Source organism: Colossoma macropomum, unplaced genomic scaffold, assembly GCF_904425465.1.
Source record: "Colossoma macropomum unplaced genomic scaffold, Colossoma_macropomum, whole genome shotgun sequence".
In the NCBI taxonomy this organism is placed as follows: Eukaryota; Metazoa; Chordata; class Actinopteri; order Characiformes; family Serrasalmidae; genus Colossoma; species Colossoma macropomum.
The window spans coordinates 811484-831459 of NW_023495007.1; the positions used below are offsets into that span (position 1 = coordinate 811484).

Genomic DNA, 19976 nt, shown 5'->3' on the forward strand with positions numbered 1-19976 from the left:
GATCCAACTAAAAACTGCACTGAAGCTTGAGCTGGTTGAACAAGCAAAAATACAGCTACATGGCACAAGCTGCCTTTTTAACACTTTGCATTAAAAGATTCATATCCAGAGTCACCCTGGGCAGGCTGCCATCCACACCAGAAGTTTATAGGCAAAGTGGCACAGGTAGCAAAGAATGCGGTTCATTGGCTTAGCTCTGTTTGATTGGTCTTAAGCGAACCAGTGGCCTAGAGGGCAATGGGGAAAGGTTGGGAGCTTGATGGTGGGACTGAAAGACTGATATTTCGGGATGTTTTTTTTTTTTTTTTTTAATTTCCAGTGTGATAAAGGGACCAAAGGCCTGTGTGAAGCTATATATATATATATATATAAAGGGACCAAAGGCCTGTGTGGTAACATATATATATAGCTCCACACAGGCCTTTGGTCCCTTTATCACACTGGAATTCGCAGGTGCTCTGGCCGTTTTTTATCACACTTTATTCGCCATTGGCCATTTGGAGGGCACTGGGTGGGCCTTTTTTTAATGATTCTATGGCTGAGCATATAGGCTGTCTGATGGTGAGAGGGGCAGAAGCTTCACTGCTAGCTCTCACGTCCATCTGTTCTACACTTGACACTTCCATTGGCTGGTCACCAGGGGGCAGAAGAGAGGAGGACGTTCCTTCAGGAAAGCTGGGGCCTTGGTGCCAACATTCATCCCCTGCACCGTTCACAGGACTATAAGGTGAGATCATCATCATCATCATCATCATCATCATCATCATTTTGTACAAATTAGCAATGAGCAGGACATTTAGACTTAGTGTATTAGGAGCGATAAAAGAAATTCAAGCGAGTTAGCACAGACACTAGGATTATGTGGCTTACATCTTACATGTTGAAAGTCACCAGTTTCCTTTTCTACTTCATTACAAGAAAAATATCAAACCCAAAATTTCTCAGTGAACACCTGAAAGCCCAGACAAGGAAAACTTATTACTTCACTGGTGTTCTCGGACTTCCTGGAAACTTGCGCGACGAGGATTTTTGGCTCGACTGAGAACTTCTCCTTAATGTTTTCAAGCACAGACGGAGCTACACACGTGAAGCCCTGAGGAGACCCGAAACAATAGATTAAAATCAGCCCCGTGGCCAACAAGAGCATAATAAAAGACACGACAAAAACAGAAGAGTAGGATTGTGGCGAATAAGCAATGATGATAAAGTAAAGAACATGTCATGCTACGTGATGGAATTGCTTTTACAGTTAAACAGCAATAATAAAGACCAGCTGAAGCCCATTACTCGTTTCTCATAAAAAGGTTTTTTTTCCGTGTCTACAACCCCTTCTTCCAAATATATCACATTCATGACACATTCACTTCTTAAAATTAGTAAAAACAGAACAAAAAAATTGCATGCACACCCTCATATCATTTTTTAAGGTGATAGAGCATTAAGTGAAATGCCAGAAAGACTGCAGTGTTACTGAGCTTCCCATTTACTGAATAAACAGATAATCAATGACTGTTCCGTCCGAAGGAAATAGACCTCAACTGCTTAACAAGTGTATTACTGACTTCTCATTACTACAACTGCATTTGCTGTACTTCTTAAACCCAGAAAAAACAAACACTAATAGGGCAGATCACCAGGAAGACTTGGTTGGCACTTTCACTGAGTGTGGAGTCATCAGGACTGTCTACAGGAGTTTGGGTGGTGAATTTGGAGTCGAACTGGCTTACATCATCTGCTGACTGCTGCAGAACAAGAGAGATGTGTAAAGCTCTAACATCAATAACTACTGGGTCTAAAGGGTAAAAAGAGAAACTCAGCTAGAGACACTATACATACATACTATTCAGACAAGATTGGTTTTACTTGGGGAGGTGGGGTAATGTAGTTTTACCACAGTACGTTTATAATGTTTATGACTGATTCACATGGGATAAGAAATCTATCTAGCAGGGGCATCACTAGAGGTTTATGCATACAGGGGCTGTTCTAGGGGGCCTGGGGCCATGGTCCCCCGGAAGAATTTCTTTTAATGACCCCAAAATGTCTGTTTATCATGAACAGTTAGAGCAGCAACAACCAGAAAATTTATTAAAAATGGCTATTTGGTCAAATTGCCTTTTTTTTTTAACTGGTATAAATCTCAACTGGCTGGCCTTCGACAGAGCTGCCATCTGAAAAGAACATGAAGAAAAAGTCAAGTTTTCATAAATGTTAAAATGATGAGAATGGGTTTTATGTCTTACCTGCACTTCAACTGCATCTCCTGGTCCAGCACCAAGCCTTAATGAAGCATTTCTTTTTAGCAGCTGAGGACAGAGGTTGAGACAGTACTAAGGTTATGTCCAGCTTCAGTCACTCAGTGAGACCAAGTACACTCTTGCAATGTACACCTGCATCATACTGTAGGTGAATCTAATAAATTGTCATAAAATATAAAAAAATCAAAGATCTGGAGGACTGCCAGAAGAATGTTTTTTAAACAGTAAACGTACTAAAATAATAAATACAATTACAGAAATAAAACCCTCTCAATTGCACACAAATGTATTCATAATGTTAATTATTTACTACAATAGCATTATTTACTACAGAAAAGTATGCCTAAGAAGAGTTCATGTGGCTTTGAAGAAACTTGAAAAATGTAACCTTTTTAAGAAGGTCCCGTGCTTCTCGAGTGAGGTAAGGTGGAAGGTTGACTTTGCACTTGAGTATTTTGTCGATGGTCTTTTTCCGATTCTCAGCAGTAAAAGGTGGCTGTCAAAGTAAAATATAGCCATAAAGTTACAACCATGTTTCAATAAATTCCTAAATAAAATATTAAATTCAATAATTCCTTCCATTTGCATAGGCATTGAAACTAGAGCCTGACTGATGTATCAGTTGGGTGATATCAGCCACTATTGACACTATTGATTGAAATGATCAAATTCTATAAAGTGTTGTCTCAGATTAGCTGCGCATTCATTAAAAATTTTAAGGAAATCTTAAAATACATTATAGGTTGACTAACCCAAGTCTAACCCCAGACTAGATTTTCCTTTCAACAAAAAAACTCCATTCAGAATGATGTCTACTACAGGACTAGGCTTAATCTCTATTTGTCCAAAAGTATCCAGACACCCAGTATGAGTGGAATTCAGCTACTTTTAGCTGCACCCACTGCATAGACAGACAATTAATTATGCAAAGAACTACCAATAGAATGGAACACTCTGGAGGTCAGAAGGTCACCATGCCCATTCCAGAGCTAGAGGGGTTTAAAGTCCCCTACACACTATATATTAAGAAGGGGGCCCAACCTCACATATTTTATGTAGTTAAACAGGTTTAAGTAGAACATGGATGTCCAATCTTATCCACAAAGGGTTGTTGTAGCTTCAGAAGCACTGGCACTTTGCAAATAAGACTGCACATCCCTGAAGCAGAATGTGCTTTCGGTCATTCCCATAACGTCATTTGCACATTTTCACGGTAAACAGTAAACAGGTATTTCTTGAAATGAAGAATGTCATTTATGTGACTTAAACTTTCCATCTTATATGTTTTTTTTTTAAATAGTGAGTTTTATGTGTGATGTATATTCAGAGTACAGCTGCACAATGAACTTTATTTTTATTGTTACCATAATGTTTCTGTTGTTTCTGAGATAAACGCTTTATTAAGAGTTGAGATAACAAGATTAAATTACCTCACACATGCAGTGCCAGAATGACATAATTAGATTGGTGGGAATGAAGCTCACTGAGTACTTCCCTGGGCTTGAACCCTGCTCACCTGCTTAAACTTAAACATTCAGCTGAACAGCCAATTACAAAACACATGCACAGCGTTTCTATTCCTCTACTACTACTGTAAAAATACTTCAAGCAAGATGATTATTCTCTATCCCACATCTGTGAGCTAAATGTGCAAAAAAAGCTGACTATTACAAGAAACCTGCAAACTGTAAAGAGTATTTAGGGAATTAAATACATAGTTATTCATTTTATTGCCTTAAATAAAAAATAAAAATATATGTATTTATTTGTTTTGTAGCCTTTATAGAAAAAGCTGTTCAAGAAATGCTGATTGTTTCTCAGTCTTTAAGGGCACCAAAAAAATTTAACATCACATTATATCTATATCGTGCAGCCATACCTCAGAGAATGCCCAATGATTTCTGCAAAATAAAAAAAATAAAAAAATCATGTCCAATTTTTGCAAATTTTTCATTTTTATTTAATTAATCATTATGGTTGTTGTACTTAAATTCAGCAAATGGTAATACTCATATTGTTCACATTAGGATTTGGTTGAGAGTTTTAAAAAATAAATAAATGAGTAAACATCTTGACGCAACCCAATCGGGGTTATATTTCTCTGTAATATCTAGGTAGATACTGCCAAGCAAGCTCCCCCTTAGTTAGAACTTCAGGAGTTGAGCTGAACTGGAGGCTTAACTCATGAGATTAACCACTAACTTAATTAGGAAGTGACAGTGGGATCAACCAATCACTTTTTGATTTCCAGTGAGTGAAACCAAGTTTTTGAGAAAAAAAAAGGTCAATCTAAGCTTTTTGGAAGTCCTACATATTGCACTGACTGTCAGTAAGAATGACAGTCTCTTTGCCAGGGTGTTTTTCCGAAAGAATGCTGCTACATAAAAGGAAACGTATGTGTTAATATGTCTGTTACAAGCTTGAAATGTCTGCATTAATCTAGTTTGGTCAAATAATGTTAATGTTGTAGAGAATCATACCGTACACCAAACCTGCAGGGTAGATGACGTTTGTGTGCATCTAACCATACATGGTGGCGCTACAGTGCAATTCACGATATCCCCCCAATATAGGTGCTAAAATATTCTTAGAGGCTGTAAGTAAAGAATGCCAAAGCCACATGCCAATTAAGCCCTGAGAGGTGGAGCTTAGTCCACAAAAATGGTTACAGATCGAACTAACCTAGAACAATTCTCACAAAACTTCAATGCTTTCTGTCACATGACTTTCAGGAAGTCCACCCAGTTTGGTATTAATTAGTCAATCAAGTGCGCTATAACATGCAATCAAGCTGAAACTTTGTATGCAGCATCTTTTTGGTATTCTATAAAAGGGTTGTTAAGGACAAGTTAATCACTGGACAAATATGGCTGCAATCAGCCAACTGATTTTCAGCAGGGTTTGGACTGGCTTAACACTGGTCAATCACAGTGAAACTGTACATGGTATGTACATGTAGGCATTCTTTAACACCTTATTAAATTTGATGTCAATTGGCCATTAGGGGGCACTATCATTAAAAACAAGTATATGTCCTAAGAAACTAAGTTCTTGTAATGCACTGAAACGGACAATTTTCCAAACACAAGCCTTTTAGAAAATGATTTGTCTCTTTGCAATTGTACAAAGTTTGAAAAAGCCAATTAACAACCTAGTCGCTCAGTTTTCATGATACTGTCTCAAAAGTTATCTAGAATCTATCTGCGGAGCCTGAGAGTAAATAATTATCAAAAAATGTTGACTTTTTTCATATTATAATTGCAGCACATGAATCAATATGTGTGGCCTGGGTTATTCTCACTCATTTATATCAAATATTACCCAAATGCAACCAAACTTGAAATAAATGTAAAGGAAGAGCAGGTATTATTTGGGTGGTGGATCATTCTCAGCACTGCAGTAACACTGATGTGGTGGTGTGTGTTGCGCCGGTCTAAGTGGATCAGACACAGCAGTGCTGCCGGAGTTTTTAAACACCTCAGTGTCCCTGCCTGACTGAGAATAGTCCACCAACCAAAAATATCCAGCCAACAGTGTTCTGTGGGCAGCATTCTGTGACCACTGATTAAGGACTAGAGGATGACCAACACAAACTGTACAGCAACAGATGAGCTATTGCCTCTGACTTTACATCTACAAGGTGGACCAACAAGGTAGGAGTGTCTAATAAAGTGGACAGTGAGTGGACACAGTGTTTAAAAACTCCAGCAGCACTGCTGTGTCTGATCCACTTGTACCAGCACAACACACACTAACACACCACCACCACCACCACCATGTCAGTGTTACTGCAGTGCTGAGAATGATCCACCACCCAAATAGAACCTGCTCTGTGAGGGTCCATGGGGGTCCTGACCACTGAAGAACAGGCTACAAGGAGGCTAACAAAGTATGCAGAGAAACAGATTGACTACAGTCTGTAATTGTAGAAGTACAAAGTGCACCTATATAGTAAGGGGAGCTGATAAAATGGACAACGAGCATAGAAACAAGGAGGTGGTCATAATGTTATGCCTGATCGGTGTATGTAAATATCATCTGAGAAAACCTGCAAAATTGAGTTTATACTGGCCCTAATACGCCTCTAGAATGCTCAATATAGTGTTACTTTACTAAAATGTCATTATTTCACTAAGATCAAATTAAATAAACAATAATAATTTCAAAACACGCATCTCATTGAGACCTAAAACTCTGTAAATATATGTATGTTTCTAAATTCCACAGGAAATTTGATTTAAACCCATCAGTATCACATAACAATGCAGTGTTATTTTTTGTATGGATTACTAGAGGGAGCTTCAGCAGTAACTGCAAATTGTGAATTGGAAACATACAAGGAACCATTAGCTTCACAATGTTTATCTGGTGGCAAAGAAACTTTCTGAATGTTTTGCATTCCACAAAACCTGACAATTTTGGCATTATAAGTCTTTTAAAAAACTCTATTCTTTTCCAGCAAATCAACGTTTAAAAAGTCATTTTTTCATACTCCTCCCTGAATTTTCACCTTGAACCTACAACCACCGGGGATGTCTCAATGTCAATAATCATTTAAAATAATCTTGCCCTTTAAGCATGTCGTGGCTGCAAGATATGAATAATATCAGCTCAGTCTGGTTTATTCTGAAAAACAGGGCTATAAATACACCAGTGATGCTCTGTTTGAGACCAAATTACGCACTTTTCAACAATTTCACTTTATTTTCTGTAGACCTTTTTCTTCTTACTCTTCTTCTGACTGAAACTGCATGAATCTCTTTGGGACTGGGTCCAAGCCATGCATCCTGGGCGGTGATCAAGTACTGAGTTAATGTATCACGCTTCAGGCTATTGGACGTCTTGTGCGCTGATTGGTGGAGTCATACTCAAGGCAGCTCTCCTTCCTTCTCACCAGAGAGAGTTTAACACAACCGTGTTTTAATTCCCAACCTGGATGTATTATCGCTTGGGATCTTGTCCCAGCCAGCTGTGCCTGGTAATCCTCCAATTGGAGGCAGCCAGAGGGCATCTGATCTGATGCCTGAACCACCTCAACTGGCTCCTCTCAATGTGGAGGAGTAGCGGCTCTACTTTGAGCTCCCCCTGAAAGACTGAGCTCTTCACCCTATCAAGTAGAGTGTAGTCCGCCACCTTGCAAAGAAGGTTCATTTCCGCTGCTTGTATTCACAATCTTAGTCTTTCAGTCATTACCCAAAGCTCATGACCATAGGTGAGGGTGGGGATGTAGACTGACTGGTAAACAGAGTGCTCTGACTTATGGCTCAGCATCCTCTTCACCACTACAGTGTGGTACAGTGACTGCATTACTGCTGCCACCTGTCCCAGACTGCAGCCAATCCCACAGTCCCTCTTCCCATCACTTGTGAATAAGTATCTCGGGGGCCTTGGACTCCTCCACCTGGAGGGGGCATGCCATTCTTTTCTGGGTGAGGACCATGGACTCAGACTTGGAGGTGCTGATCCACATACCAACTGTTTCACACTCAGCTGCAAGTAATTCCAATGAGCGCTGGAGACATCCTTGTGATGGAGCCAAAAGGATATTACCTGCAAAAACCAGAGACGCCACCTTCCGGCCAGAGTTTCTCCAGCCCTGTTGAGTACAGCTTGAGCAAAGCCACTCCGACCACTCCTGAGTCGCCAATGCTCCAGAACCTCCACCAAAAGTCTTTTTCCATGGCCTCTCCAAATTCCTCCCATGTTCTAAATTTTGCTTCTGCCATAGCCGCTGCTGGCTTTTTAAAAATCATACTGAATGGGTCCTCTGCCAATCATTCCCAGCACACCCTCACTATTCGAGTCTACCAGGTCTGACCACCAGTCTTTCCTGCCATCTGACCACCAGGTTTACATATTCAGGTTTAGAACAGGCCATTCTTCCCAATCTCCCCCTCCAGGTTTTCCAATCATTATCAACATGAGCATTGAAATCTGAAGCAAGACTGTGAAGTCTGTAGGTGGGACCCTTTCAGAACCCCACCCACTGACTCCAAGAAGGCCACATACTCCAAACCGTTGTTTGGTGCATAACACACACAGTCAGATTTTTTTCTCTCTGCAATTTTAATTTACATTGAGATAACCCTATTTTGCCCGGTGCCTTTCACCCTGTGTACCTCCTGAATAGGAGAAGGACCAACCCCTATAAAGAATTTGGTTCCAGACACTGTGAATGGAGGTGAACCCAACTATATCCAGTTGGTACCTTTCAACCTCAATAATTCTTGCTGCTGCTAATTTCTTTTTTTGTTTGTTTGTTTTTTATTTAACCCAATTATCTCCCCAATTTAGTTGTCGCCAATTCCACCCGCTAGTTAGGACTCGCCCAATCACACAATACTATCAACGCTAGGAGGGCGAAGGCTAACACAGGCTTCCTCTGAGACCTGTGAAACCAGCCACCGCTTCTTTTCGAACTGCCGCTCACGCAACGTCATTGGACAGCTGAACACGCTCGGAGGAAAGCGCCAACCATCAGATCTGTTACGTCAGCTAACAGATGCCTGCGCTAACTAGCATCATGTACTTAACGCGGGGGAAGAAGGAGGGGGCATCCTACCCACCCAGAGAGAGCGAGGCCAACTGTGCTCTTTCGGACTCCTGGCTATGGATGGCTGTTGCATCACCAGGGATCGAACTCGCAATCTCCTGATGATAGGGCCAACGCTTAGACGGTTGCGCCACTTGGGAGCCCGCTGCTAATTTCTTGATTCATACTAAAGCAAAATTCTTAAAACCTCTAAGCACCCCCTCAATCCATATGAAACTGGTCTGAAAACAAATTATCTAGAAAACAAATTATCTGCAAGAACCTGAATCTAAATTATGAACAAATTGTAAACAGTATGGCCACCACTTGCCAATTAAACCCTTCTGGGTGGAGTCTTATGTATTTGAGGAAATCTACCAAATTTCACACCAATTTACACCAATTTAACAAAGGGTGCTATAATGTCCAAAAAAACTGTTTGTCAGCAACTGCTTGTCCAACTGAGCTGAAACTTTGCATGCTGCCTCTTTGGACTACTCGGGTCGCCACTGGCCAATAATTTTTCATCAGACATTTGGAGGGCTTAGCATCGGAAAATCATCACAAAAATGTAATGAACTTCAATCAAACTGCGTGGCTTGGCCTTTTCTGAATTAAGGGGCTATAAATCCAACAGTGTTGTTCTGTTTGTAACCAAAGTCTGTAAATTTGTTCTAATTTATGATCTAAGGAAGCTTGCAAAATTTTGTTTAAATTAGCCTCAATATGCCCCTACAGTGCTCAATTTAGTTTGAATTTACTAAACTGTAATTATTTCTCTCTAAGATTTAAAAAAACAATAATGGTTTCCAACTACACATCTCATTAAAACCTAAAACTTTGCAAATACATGAATGCTCCTAAACAGCACAGTAAATTTAGCAATGTGGCTTACACCCATCTTGGTCACAGAAATAGGCATGGCAATATTTTCTCCAATCAGTAGAGAAGCTTAAGCAGTAACTTGCTGACTTTGGACATACAGTCATAAGCTTTACTATATTTCTTTTGTGGCAAATAACATTTCTGAATGTTTTGCATTTCAGTGAGCCTGACAATTTTGCAAATATAAATCTTTAGAAAATCTCTATTGTTTTTGCCATCAAAGATTGAAAAAAGCTTTTTTCATACTACTCCCTGTAGATTTTTATTGCATCCTCTCTAACCTGGTCTTAAAACAAATGGAGAGGTCTCAGTGTCAATTATTCCAAACATTTTGCATTTTCAGCACAGCATGCATTCATGCCACTCTCAACTGAACTGTTCACAAATGATAGGTAATCACAACAAAGTTTACTTCTTTCATTTCAGGCAGAGATGAATTTGTTGCTTATATAAAATACATTAATCTTGCTCAAATATTAAACTATGCAGCAAAAAATAAAATGTATTGCACTCCCCTTTTCAAGTTCCATGGCCAAATGTTTTTTGTCAAATTTAGAAACAACTAAATTTGTTTAAACATGTTTAGATGGTCACAAATGCCACATGTGCACTGATTGGTCACTCCAACAAGCAAAAGTTGTATATTTATATGCTGCAAATTCATTTTTTTTACCAGAATGAGTTAAATGAGAGATTCATGTAGCAGTTTTCTCTATTCAACACACTAAAATGAAGTAGAGACAGCACACTTACCACACCTGTGCGCATGTCATACATCAGAGCCCCCAAACTCCACCAGTCCACAGTTCGGTTATGACCACTCCTCAGCAGGATCTCTGGGGCCCCCAAACTCCACCAGTCCACAGCTCGGTTATGACCACTCCTCAGCAGGATCTCTGGGGCCCTGAGAGACAGACAGATAGTCAAACTGCATGGAAAGTGGTAAAGCACAAAGCTTTCAGGACATGAACTTGCCTTTGAAGTCAAAGGACTGATTTAGAAGCTTTTCTGAATATAACCTGAACTGGACTTAATTCAATTAAATAAAGCTATATTTTAAAGCCTGTCTGAGCATGAGTGCATTTTCTTGCCAAAATTCATGTTTTTAATATACAGTGACACAGTAAATAATAACCGTACACAAACCAGAGCCTGACCAGCATAAAAAAATAAACAGTTACAATATCAAATGATTTAAACACTCCAGTGATCTATCTTTTGACTTACATGTACTCTATGGTTCCACAGAAGGTGTGGGTCACTGTGCCATCATGGACTGATTCTTTACAGAGTCCAAAATCTGTCAATTTCACATGACCTATTTAGTGGGAAAATGCCAAAAATACTAAAAGACTGCATCAAAAAGGTGCTGACTAGATAGCTTCTTTTCCTCAAGCGTATTCTGGAATGCATGACAAATTTTGCTTGCATATAGTAGCAAAGCTATCATAACCATGAACCAATGAAACTGAATGGCTCTCTAAATGTTGTCTGAGAAATTTTGGGTTTGTTACGAAATTGGGTTTGTTATCCTTGTTGCTGAGCATAATGTTCTCTGGTTTTAGGTCTCTGTAGATAATGCCTTTCTGATGTAGGTGACCCAAGGCCATGGAGATTTCTGCTAGGTAAAAGCTAGCAAGACAAAGAAGTGGAATATGGGATGCCACGGCATAGTTTCAGTCACAAGACATTTTAATGACAAAGAGAAACTCACATGACGCATCACCTTCCCTCGTTAAGACCGTGTTTACTCAACATGAGAAACAGCACACAATACCTTAATCTCTGTCCACACCTGCTATGATAATATCTTACTATTATGGATACATCCTAAATCTCCTTACTTACCACGCTGTGTCTTCCATGAAGATCCCCTCTCTTTCAAGCTGCATGAAAAGCTCCCCACCTGAGAAAGAAAACGAACCTGTTATTGGATCGGTCTTGCAGCAAAGTCATTTAAGAATAACACAATCAACCAAAAAAGCTACAGTAAAAAAAACAACAACAACGATTTAATTCAACAGTGTTTGACTTACAGTGTTTTCACATATAGTTCATTTTAAAAGAACTGAATTGAGTTCTGTTAAAGTGAACCTGGGAGGGAACCAACTGCAAATGACCTCAGTTCTTTTTGTGTTCACAATGTAAGTGAACTCTAAAGAGGACTCAGTTTTCTTTCTGGTCCTTTGGGATCTCAGACCACTTCTTGTTCAGACCACAACTCCATTAGAACTCGGACCCCTTTCACAGCACCGTATGTGCGCGCAGTGTTCGCAAAATGGGCAGCGTTCTCTGATAAATCCGACCTATCAGGTGACGAGAAGAACCACCAGACCCGCCTGCTGCTCTCCTATTGGCCGCGCTGAAACGATTGGCTGAAGTCCATCGCGCAAAATTGGAAAAACGGCCCTGCGGGTCTGCCGCGGTGGGCTCCGTGTTCGGCTGTGCTCCTCACTGAGCTCCACCCGGCGAGTTTTCATTCATTCAGCGTTCAGTGTGAAAGCAGCTGAAAACTGCACTGCGTGCCCAGCTCGAGCCTTTAACACGGTAAAATCACGCGAGCTCTCGCATCTGACCGCTTTAATAAGCCTCCTGTCTGAAAGGCATATGAGGTCTACAATGAACGGGTGTTTCACCTCTTCCAAAATGCTCCTCTCAGCTTTGGTGCGGGCTGTGTCCTTAGCATTACCAACAATCATAGCGTGTTCAAAAAGACCAAAAGGAAACTAGAAAAGGAAAGTTTGTGAATGAACTTTAAGTTGGCTTGACAACGGCAGCTAAAAAAGTTGAACACAGTTGATTGTTTTTGATAACTTAATTGGGTTTATACAGTAATTCCAGGTAGGTGTGATGATGTAGCTACAAAGCCGTGATGGGATTCCAGCTAATTTTTAGGACACCTCTTGGTGGTTGTTAGGTGGTTGTTTAGGTGTTGGTATGCTGTTGCTGTCCCAGGTGGTTGCTAAGGTGTTGCTTGACCATTACTATGGTATCATAGCTGCTAAGGAGTGCTACACTGTTGCTGTGATATCCCAGGTGGTTGCTAAGGTATTACTAGCATACTTGTAAGACGGTGAAATAAGAGTTTGGCTGACTGTGGTGAAATAAAAGGCAGAAATATGAACATTACATATCATTTTTAAAAATGTAAGGAATTTTGACCACACAATTTTGATTCAACTTTTGAAAATAACACACATCTGTGTATGATTTGGCTGGCCTGCCACTCTCATTCACCAGACATGTGAATTTGTAAAATCTCAGTCATGTCTTTGAGTGGCACTGTCAAACTGAGCAATACAAGTATTAATGTGTTTTGGTGGACGTGTTCAAAGTTAAAAGGGGGGGAGAAAATGTTTTATTTCACAATTATGATTTCAAAGCCCCATTAAACTACTTCATCATCAGCTGTGAAAGAAAAGAAACAAGACAGTAGGTCCACCGACACAGTGGCAAACGTAAATAAAGGCTGCTTAAAACTATAAACACGACCATTGCCGAAACTCTCTGAGAAAGAGAAAATGCTTCCCAGACCAGACACAAATTAAACACAGTGAACTAAGCTGACAACAAGAAATGAGGGGGGCAAACAATATGAACTTTCCAAGCCAACTGTCATGGAAAAGTTACAGGAAAGGAATACTTCCTAAGAAACAAACCAAAAGTGTGCCATACATTTTTCAAAACCTTCATTGCAAATAGTTCGCCCTAGACACCTCGCGAACCTGGAAAACCTGTTTTAACACTAAAATTAGATAAGCAAAATAAACACAATCATCAAGACAGTGACTCACAAAGACCCGTACCAATCAACTGACTGACAGCAACGCTGACGAGAGCAAAAACTTTCATTCTGCATAGAGTTTAAAATGGCACAATACCCAGAATTCCTAAAGGGTTGCACACTACACAGCCTAAACTGCATTTTAGACCTGCATTAGGCACTGCAATAGTCATTCTTTACTTTACATTTGTATTTCTACATCGTCAGCTTGCATGTGAGTATATTCCTCAGCACAGCCAGTGACTTCTTTTGTTTTATTTTTTTTGTGTAATCTGATTTTATAGTGCTCATTAGGCAAAGATCTAAAAACAGATTATTTTTTTAAATGGATTCGCATGTACAGAATGGCACTTTAACACTTACAAGTCAAAGCTACCACAGGTCGATATCAAACACTCCAGCCATGACCAAGCACCTTCCTCGCCCTCTCGGTCCACAACCGCTGTGCTATTTCTCGGTTCATGGAAGTTCACACACAGCCGCCATAACCGGCTTCGGTAAAGCCCCACTCACAGTCCACTACAAGCCAAACATATTCCAGCGTCAGCGAAGGAAAACGCCAAACAACTCAACACGTGGGTATTTGCGCACGCGCAAATTTTAACGTAAAGCAAATTGCGACAAAATACAAATTACTGCAATAAATTTTTAACGATACCTGGTGATTTTAATAAAATATACACATTGAAATTCAGAGTAGTCGCTATGCGAATGAAAAGCAAGAAAAATGAAAAGGACGTAACATACTATACTGTGCATACTAACACAGTTACAGTAAGTTGCCACAGGATGGCACTCTATGGCCTTCCTTTCCTGAGTTTGTCGTCGAGCCGTGTTGTGGTCACTGATTTCTTACAGCAGAAGGATTCGCAGCAGTCATATATACTTTATTTTAATTTGTTATTGCTATGATTAATATATATTATAACTGCTACAATATATTGTCTGAAACGATATCTGTTTTTTATGTTAAGTAGATTGTAAACCTTAAGCAATTGACTCTACAGCCTGTTAAATTCGCTCCATTTGAAATACTGCTTTTAACCCAACTATCAACTAGACACTAGAGCAATCAATTAAAAACTTTGTTGCCAAAAATGCACATGAATTGTAACAACAAAAAATGCACGTAGGTAATTTTTGGTAAAACTATGTGCTGAAGTAGCAGCACAGTAGAAAACGCAAACAATTGATAACTTTCATTTATATAAAACAAAAAACAACCATAGACGTTCTACAGAAAAAAATAATCTATAACATCAAAAGAAAGTAGAGTGGACTTATTCTGCCTCAACATCATTCATCTACATCATATATCTTTCCTGGCCAGACAGTGTGGGATGGACCATGGTCTGCAGTGACACTCTCCTGTTCTTGTGAAAAGACCGGCTGGTCTTAGGAGTATGTTTGGCTGGTATAAAGAGCTCAAGTATTTTTTATTCCCATCTGCATCAATACAGTGACATACTGAAATATACAAGAGCCAAAAAAGACAGAAATACAATGTGAATATTGTCTTGTTTGGACATTTTGATTGCTGAAGCATCTGAAAAGCAGCTCAGATTTGGCTGTAGCTTTTGTCCAGCTTCTCTCCTTGTCATGCCATGAACAAGAACATGATTGCACATGTCTGTAATAGATTGTCTTGCTTGTTTTTTTTCTTCTTCCTTTCCTTGATTGACTCCTCTCAGGTGCACTCTTCTTCTGGTTTTTGGTTGATTTTTGTTTTTTATTTTAACAGGTATGCCAGAGATATTTTTATACATAGTTGCTCTACAGAGAACACACATCTGCACATTTCAATGCATGATTCTTGTTAATTTGCTGAATTTAACATATTGGCAAAAACAAAAAAAAAACAAAAAAAAAACAACATAAACATAAAATGTGGTCCAAAAAGTTTTTGGCACTTTTACTCTTGACGTCAGTTTTATTTATGTGTTTGAAAACTCAGAGCACCTGAGTTAATACACTATGATGCACTGTCTAAAATTATAATACACCATATGTTCAAAAGTTTGTAGACACCTGCTCATCCAGTATTTCTTCTGAAGTTTGGGGTATTCATAGGGAGTTTGTGCCCTTCAGTACCAGCCTCTACTCCTCTGAGAAGGCTTTACACTAGATGTTAGAACATTGCTGTGAGGATTTGATTGCATTTGGCTACAAGAGCATTAGTAAAATAAGGTATTGATGCAGAGAACAGTTCCTCTGTTGCACAGCTCAATGCTGAGGAACTTTATACCCCTCTACCCATCACTTGGCATTGGGCATGGTGTCCTCTCAGAGCATTGCAGTGCTTTTCTCTGGAGATTATACAAGTTGTATGTGCACAATTGAATGCATGTTAGTAATGGGTAATGGGTACAACAGAAGGAGTGTCTGATAACTTTTGGACATCTGCTGTATAAACAAAGCAATTACAGCCTCTGGCAGTATTTCACAAAGCAGGATTTAAGCTGGGTGGCTTAAGGCAAAAGTGATAACAATTTGTTCTATTATACAGGGCTTGCCTTTTGACTTCTTTGATCAACTGAGAAATACCACCCTTGTTACTAACTGTGTTTCCTTGAACGTAACATGGTGAAAAATTTTTTTTAATCTCAATTCTCAGTGTGCACCTAATAAATCACTTGCCTAAAAAGTTAGGACTGGTTGTACTACTTACCTATCAAAATCATTTGGCCTAGTCCCCACTGTACTGCTGGACAGTTGGAGGAGTGTCAGTTGTGGCCAGAATCAATCTGGCCAGAGCTGGTATGATTTTGCCATGGGTAAGCATGACTGTTTGACTCAGGGGCTGTTTTAGGTTGTCAGCAACACCAGTAGCACCATTAAAGAAACTGTTTGGTCAAACAGACTAATGTTGCTAACATTAAATGCAGGGTGTAGTCAGAAAGTTTTACAATGTAGTGGCCAAGTTAGATACAGTAATTTTAGTTGTGTGGCAAACTAAAAAAATATTGTGTTGATGTTCTGTTATTTATTCATGTGGAGATGATGCACACATTTGAATCAGGTCATTTCAATGCATCTTATTTTTTCAGTGTGCAATGTTAACTTTAAGTAAAACATTTCATGTAGCCAAGCCATAGAGGGGACCGCTCTCAGTAGAGTTTACACCTGAGTTTAATGATAATGAAGCTAGCCAGACAGCATAGAGTAGGGTCAAGTCAAGTCAAAGTTTATTTATGTGGCACTATGTTGTCACAAAGTAGCTTTACAAAATCCCCGTCCAAGCCCCCATGAGCAAGCCAATGGCAGCAGTGGCAAGGAAAAACTGCCTAGGAGCAAGAGGTAGAAATCTTGAAAGGAACCAAGACTCAAAAGGGGAACCCATCCTCCTCTGGTCGACACCGGATAGGAAACAGTGTTAGTATAAGGTAACTTTATGAGAGAATAGTCTTCGGGTTACTGTTGCATTCATTTATACTTAGAACTGGATTCATCTCAGATGGAATCAACCCTGCATCACTAAACTCACATGTTCTTAGCTGTAAAAAATATTTAGCTAAATATAACAAATGATTATAACTTACTAATATTTGGCAGTTAATTCATTCATTCATTGATGATGTCTGAATGTGTCAGCATAATTGGAGTAGCTAAGATAATGGCCCTTAATCATGCTAGGTTGGCACTGGCCACCCCAGCTACCCCTTAACTGTGCCCCTAAATAAATGAACATAAAGCATCACCAGTTAGCATTATGCAAATTGCATAATGCTAATTGGTAGTCACTAGCTTCCATTTTTTGTTACCCATGTTAGCATGTTTGGTTGAGCTGTTCCATTAACACACAACTGCTGTTAACATTAGCTAAATTGTTAAATCATTATTATTATTATTATTATTATTATTATTATTATTTTGTTTGTTTTTATTTTTATGTTAAAATTTTTACAGGCATATTTCTGATATGTATTTATTTTTATTAACTGTTAATGTTATAGAATACAATAGTCTAATGATATAGAATAAAAAATTGTCCTTTTGCACTGCAGTCTGTGGGTGTTAATTTATGTATATATTTATACCATAACGTATATATGTTAAATAAATAATTTGTTTACACATAGACATAATTGTCATACTTATCATACTGTATATTGTATTTTTATTTTTTAATCTATTCTTATTTATTACTTGTATTAGATTTATTTATGGCAGCTGTTTGTATTATATATAATAGCTTCTGAATAAATAAGGAAAATAAATAAAGAGAAAAAATAGCAATAATGGCATCTGGATTTGAACCTGTGTACTTAGCCCAGTTGACTCTGGCTGTCAGAACAGTTGTAGCACGCTTGGCCAGCAAGCATTGGGCCAACATCTCATGGCTTATTTTTGCTAAGCACATCAAATGGTACTACTGATAATACCAACTCCTGTACAGTCTGGTGATTCTATAGAATCATGCTCTTCTATTTATGGGTTGTGAAAGCAGCAACTCACCTGCTTAGATTAATTGCTTATTTTTAACATGGGCTCCTACTGCTGGTTCCCCAGAGCTGTTCCTCACCAGCATTGACATTACCAGCTTGGTTGCGCCACTGATTCCAAAGACAATTATTGCTTATAGGTCAACTATTAGATTGGGATGCAACCTCTGATTACTAGCACCCCTACTTGTGAGATGGTTACTAACTTGGGCTGCTACTGCACCCCCCAGACTACTACCCAGGCTCAATAAATGGCTGCTAATGCTGGCTTCCCTTCTCAAACTGAGCTCCACTGCTCAAACAGTTGCTACTAGTTGGACTGCTTTCATCCACAAATTAGTACCCATTTCAGAGTGGCTCCCCTATAGTTCAGAATTAATATGTTTAGTGTTAAAGAGACATGTTTAATGAAGCTAGCACTGTGTAACAAGCTCCTGTATTCATGTGGCCACAGAGATGCTTTAACCCTGATTTAACTGCTTTCCCTCAGCTCTAGTGTTGGCTGCTACACTTAACTGAGATCTTACTCTCGCACCCTAGTTCAGAGGCTATCTGCTACCCATTAGACCCACCAGCAGCTGTAACAGCTCATTTTTCCAGAAGAAGTAACAACACCTAGTTCATTGGTGCCATTGATTTCTCCAATGCTAAGCTGACATGTTTTCTGTGAAGCTGCATGTATTGGCTGTTGGGTTCACAGTGTCATGTTTAAGAGTGTTAGAACTCTAAAGTGACCAAAAGATGCCTTGTATGCCTTGGTATAGACTAAAGTCTTTCTGGTTTGGATTTATCTTTTCTGACAAACCTCGAGCCAAGAAGTGTCCAGTGGCAGTACCACACATAGGCCTACAAAAAAGAACAAAAAAGACCATCACCACATAGGATGGCCAAGTTATTATCAAAATTGGAGTAAATAGTCCTTGACTATGGAACTTCTATCAGACATTGACCCTTCCATTGCTCTAGAAAGCATAGAGGTGCCAGTGACAACTACATACCTCAGTCTTGCACTTAATTATATTGCTGGCCACTACTTAACCTTGCCTCATTAATAATAATAATAAAAGATAATGAAAATAAAAGTAATAAAAGAAATTATGAGTATTCAATTAAAATCATGTAAGGCAGACAGATCAAATAGAAAAGATGTTTCTGAAAAGTGCACTGAGCTGTCTACTGAAAGGTGGAATTGAGTTCCACAGTTTAGAAGCGTAACAGAAAGTGGCCTCCCTAAGTTTTTTGTATTTTACAGAAGGTATTTGCAGAAGGCCAGAATCTGCAGATCTAAGATCATGTGTTGGAACATAAACAGAGAGCTGTAAGTGGGTACTACATCATTTAGAGCCTTAAAAACCTCTTGCAGAATGATAAAATCCATTCTAAAAGATACAAGTAGTCAGTGCAATTCTTTCAAAACAGGGTGATTTGAGCTGTCTTTTTTTACAGTAATCAACTCTGCTTATAATAAATGCATGCTCTGAGATAGAAATGGCCGAACCTTAGCAATATTTCTCAAATAACATAAAGCTACTTCAGTGACTGTGTTTACATACAGTATAGACCAGAGCTCAGAATCTAAGATTACACCCAGGTTTCACACTTCAGGTTTGGTATACAAAGCAAATAATACCAGCCTCAGACAGAGCAGCATTCTCAGAATTTTAGTATTTCAGATTTTTCTTGATTTTGTTGTAGGAAATGTTGTGACAATAACTGAGAAATATCTGACACACAGCTGGTATGCCTGTTGACACCATCTTGATTTTCAGAAGGAATGGAAATGTACAATTGTGTGTCATCAGCATAGCTACATTTCCAATTCATTTTTTTATTTTGAAAATGAATTGCAAATGTTAGCAGAAAAGTTACAGTTCATCAGTCGGTTGCTCGCATGTGCTTCCATGACGAGTCAGGCCATGACACAAACGTTGGCTGCTCTGAAGCATGAAGCTTGAAGCTTGGAATTACACACTCTTTACCTCATACTAAGATGCTTCCTGTCAGTACTGTGGTAGTTCCATTTGCTGATAAGGTCAGTGATTATGGCTAGGAGTTTCCCTGTCAAATAGTCCTAG

The 19976-nt window shown here is 39.1% G+C and overlaps 1 protein-coding gene across 1 annotated transcript; it reads right to left on the reverse strand.

Annotated features, from left to right (window-relative positions):
* Nucleotides 1-446: 446 nt before the first annotated feature.
* Nucleotides 447-13984, reverse strand: rps6kb1a (ribosomal protein S6 kinase b, polypeptide 1a). Its single transcript, XM_036560990.1, is given in 9 exon segments — nucleotides 447-720; nucleotides 983-1024; nucleotides 1026-1093; nucleotides 1635-1742; nucleotides 2244-2306; nucleotides 2647-2754; nucleotides 10429-10579; nucleotides 11524-11581; nucleotides 13823-13984. Coding segments are annotated over 8 exon segments (825 nt in total). The 5' UTR covers nucleotides 11568-11581; nucleotides 13823-13984; the 3' UTR covers nucleotides 447-479.
* Between the last annotated feature and the right edge of the window lie 5992 nt (nucleotides 13985-19976).